At 35.6% G+C, this 3,767-nt stretch overlaps 1 protein-coding gene across 1 annotated transcript; it reads left to right on the top strand.

Annotated features, from left to right (window-relative positions):
* Positions 1-2,197: 2,197 nt before the first annotated feature.
* LOC115961490 (aspartic proteinase CDR1-like) lies at positions 2,198-3,376 on the top strand. Its single transcript, XM_031080467.1, has one exon. The coding sequence runs from the start codon at positions 2,198-2,200 to the stop codon at positions 3,374-3,376; it is 1,179 nt and encodes a 392-aa protein (XP_030936327.1).
* Positions 3,377-3,767: the final 391 nt, after the last annotated feature.

The following is a 3,767-nucleotide window of genomic DNA, read 5'->3' as shown; positions in this document are numbered from 1 at the left end:
TCTTCCATTAAAAAAATATTCTCTCTCTCTCTCTCTCTCTCTCTCTCTCCGGCTTCTCTTCTTTCTTCCTCTTTCCTTCTCATTTTTTCGATCTTCATCATCGATCTTCATCGTCATCGCCCATGTTGCCGTCCCTCGCTGCCGACCCATCTCGCCTAGTCCTCCATCTCACTGCTCACCCAACGCTGACAAGCCTAGTCCTCCATCTCACCACCAATCCAAGCTCCATTGTCGACCTAAGCTTCATATCCAAGCTCCACCTGCACCGCCTTCATCGAACTCAAGAGCGTTGCGGATTTCGTGGCTGTGGCTGGATTTCGTGGGTTTCTCTGGATTTCGTGATGGCGGTTTGGCTGGGTTTCATGGTGGCTAAGTTTTGTGGGTCAGTGGTAGTGTGGTTGTGTTGGTGGTGATTTGTGTGGTAGTTTTTGCAGGGGCGGCGTTAAGGGTTGTTCAGGGGGTTCATTTGAACCCCCTGACTTGAAAATAAAAATATTATATATATATATATATATATATATAATTATTAGCTTACTTTAAAAAATATTTTTGAATACCCTGACTTAAATTTTGCACCCCCTAACAACAGATAAGTCCAACTCAAAACTAAACAATAACACATGCCAACCCAGTCCAAAACTAAAACAACATAGATAAGCCCATCCTAAAACCAAACAACAGCACAGACCATATAAATCTCTTTTTTATGAATCTCATCTCATTTTAGTTAATTATTTGACTATTTTGGTATCTTCAAACTGTAAGAATAAAGAGTGAATATTTGTGAGTTGCGAGTGTCTATTTTATTATAAATATTTATTATATGTGTGAGTGTGTTTAATATTGATTATGAACATTTTCTTTTGTGTGAATTGTGATGTGTACAAATGTGTGCATATATAGTACAAACATGATATAACTTTATATAATTTAATTTTTAGGAAATACAGAGGGTTTGTAATGATTCAAAATATGAAAACTTTTAGAAAGAAATTATAAAATTTAATGCATTTGCGTGTTTTTTTTTTTGTTGTTGTTGGTAACTTGATATAGTCAAGTTTTATTTTAATTAATTTTTTTTTAACTTATATTTCTTAATGAACCTTTGGGAAAAAATTCCTAGAGCCGTCACTGAGTTTTTGGCAAATTTGGATTTTTGGTAGTGGTTGTGGGTGGTTGTTCTTGGCTTGCTAGTTGTTGTTGGGTGGTTGTGGGCGGTTGTTTTTGGTTGGCAGTGGTTGTTGTTGGGTGGTTGTGGGCGGTTGTTTTTGGTTGGCAGTGGTTGTTGTTGGGTGGTTGTGGGCGGTTGTTCTTTGTTGGCCATGTTGATGGATTGGTTTGTGGTGTTTTTATTGTAGTGAGATAGATTATTTTATTGTAGTAGATATATTATTTTATTGTGTTGAAAATTAAAATAGATCCACTGCTACAGCATGTGTGTAGGTAAAATAGATAAAATAATTTTTGGTGGAGCTAAATTGTTAAATTTTTAGCTTTACTGCTATGGATGCTCTAAAGAGAGAATAATAGAAAGAGAGGCTTTGCCTCTGCTTAAATGATACACACACACCATGTTGCTCTGCTTAGATTTGATGGTTGGTGCCTAAAGTGGTGTCGTATTGCCTGCCTCTGTTATGTCTCATACCTCACTACCTTCGTTGGTCTGCCCTCCTCAAAAGCAGCAAGTGTCTTTGTTCAATTTCTTATTTATGTTTTTTTTTTTTTTTTAATTTATAATTATTTATTTTGATGGAATGTTTTTGGGAATTTGGTGTGTAAGATCAGACTAGTTTTTGGGAATTGCAAAGCCAAACAATTTTTTTTTTTTTTTTGTCTATTTTCATAAATAAATTAAAAAAAAAAAAAAAACGGATTTTCCATGCTGAACTGAGGGTCCTAGGTAACCAAATTTATTCTTAAATAAGGTTTTTTAGTTTGGAAAAATTAAATAAGGAATGATGACCTATTTTTCCAAGAAACAAGAGATATGTTATGATATTATTGCACTCTTTTTTGTTATTCGTTTTAAATTTTGTTTAAAAGAAGCAAATTTGGGTGGATATGAAATTATCCAGTAACTGTTAAAGATAAAAAATGGGTAATTGTTATAGGTTTGGTTTAATCGTATGGGTAAATAAAAGCCTTTGGTGGCCATTATTGTGTCATTCTTTGACTCTCTCCCAAAGCCTGAAATTCAATGGCAAGCAGTGTTAGATTTCATCTATGCTTCCTTGTTGCCTCTATTCTCTCATATTATGTTATAGGCCTTTTGGTTACAGCTCATAATGTCCCCCAAACACAATTAACACTACACAAAGATCAACATCTCATGAAGGTCTCAATTGGCACTCCACCAGTTGACATCTATGGCACTGCAGATACAGGCAGTAACCTTGTGTGGACACAATGTCTACCTTGTGATGCCTGCTTCAAACAGATTCATCCCATGTTCGATTCTAAAAAGTCCTCCACATACCGCAAAATTTCTTGTCAATCAGAAGAATGTCGTATACTATTGGATGAAGCCACTTGTTCTCCTCAAAATATTTGCAATTACAAGACTGGATATGCTACTGGTTTGTCCAAAGGTGTTTGGTCCAAAGAAAAAGTTACCATTAATTCTACCTCAGGGCAAGCGGTTTCCTTTGACATTGCTTTTGGATGTGCACACAACACAGGCGGCTTCCATTACGAAGGCCATGCAACGGGAACCATTGGGTTAGGAGCAGGGCCTTTGTCCTTTGTTTCACAAATTGGTAGCAAGAGGTTTTCTTATTGCTTGGTACCATATGGTACTGATCCTAGTATTACAGGCAAGATAAGTTTCGGCAATGGCAGTGAAGTTGTGGGTGATGGTGTGGTTTCAACACCATATGTAGGTGGAGATCAATATTATTTGACACTAGAAGGAATTAGTGTTGGAGACACATATGTACCCTTTAACTCTTCAGGTAAGGTTTCTAAGGGCAACATTTGTATGGATTCAGGATCACCACCATTGACTTTGCCACCAGATTTTTATGATCGCTTAGTGGTGGAAGTGAAGAAGCAGATTTCAATTGATCCCATTAAAAATGACACTCTTTTGGGGACACGGCTTTGCTATAGAACTGAAATTACTAATGAAAATGGACCAATATTGACTGTCCATTTTGAAGGAGCAGATGTGGAGTTAAAGCCCATACAAACTTTCAATCGACCAGTTAAAGAATATGAATATTACTGCTTTGCAATTACAAATATTGCAAATACTAAGTTGGATTTTAAGGATGGCGCAGGATTATATGGCAGCAATGTTCAAGCAAATTTTTTGATTGGGTATGACTTGGAAACAAAGATGGTCTCCTTCAAGCCAACTGATTGCACCAAACTGTAGAGTTTGCCACTTTCATGGAACCTATACGATCAATGGAATTAAGATATATACCTACCTATACTTCGTAAATATAGCTCAATTATCCTTTTTTTTTTTTTAATTTTTTAAAAAAGGCTTTATTTTCGTTGCGATATAATCACATTTCCAGCAATTTATAGAAATGTTTTTACTGATCGCTCCTCTTTGCTGTTCAAAAAATATAAAGTAAGCTTTACATGTTCTTTTCTTATTCATTAATTATTTTGGATTGGACCTAGGGAACTCTAATATTTATTTTCCCTCTGTGTATGGTAGACTTATTGGATTATCATCAAAGAAAGCCGTCACCGAAGTTTTAGAAATTCAAATCATGTTTTGTCTCTTCTCAAAAAAAAAAAAAAAAAAAAAAAAA

Source organism: Quercus lobata, chromosome 9 (assembly GCF_001633185.2).
Source record: "Quercus lobata isolate SW786 chromosome 9, ValleyOak3.0 Primary Assembly, whole genome shotgun sequence".
NCBI classification, from domain to species: domain Eukaryota; kingdom Viridiplantae; phylum Streptophyta; class Magnoliopsida; order Fagales; family Fagaceae; genus Quercus; species Quercus lobata.
The sequence above is the reverse complement of the archived record's forward strand: the minus strand, read 5'-3'. Positions and strand labels throughout refer to the sequence as shown.

What these genes read in the sequence shown, in the direction of transcription:
- LOC115961490 (XM_031080467.1), top strand. Translation starts at nt 2,198, where the DNA reads ATGGCAAGCAGTGTTAGATTTCATCTATGCTTCCTTGTTGCCTCTATT.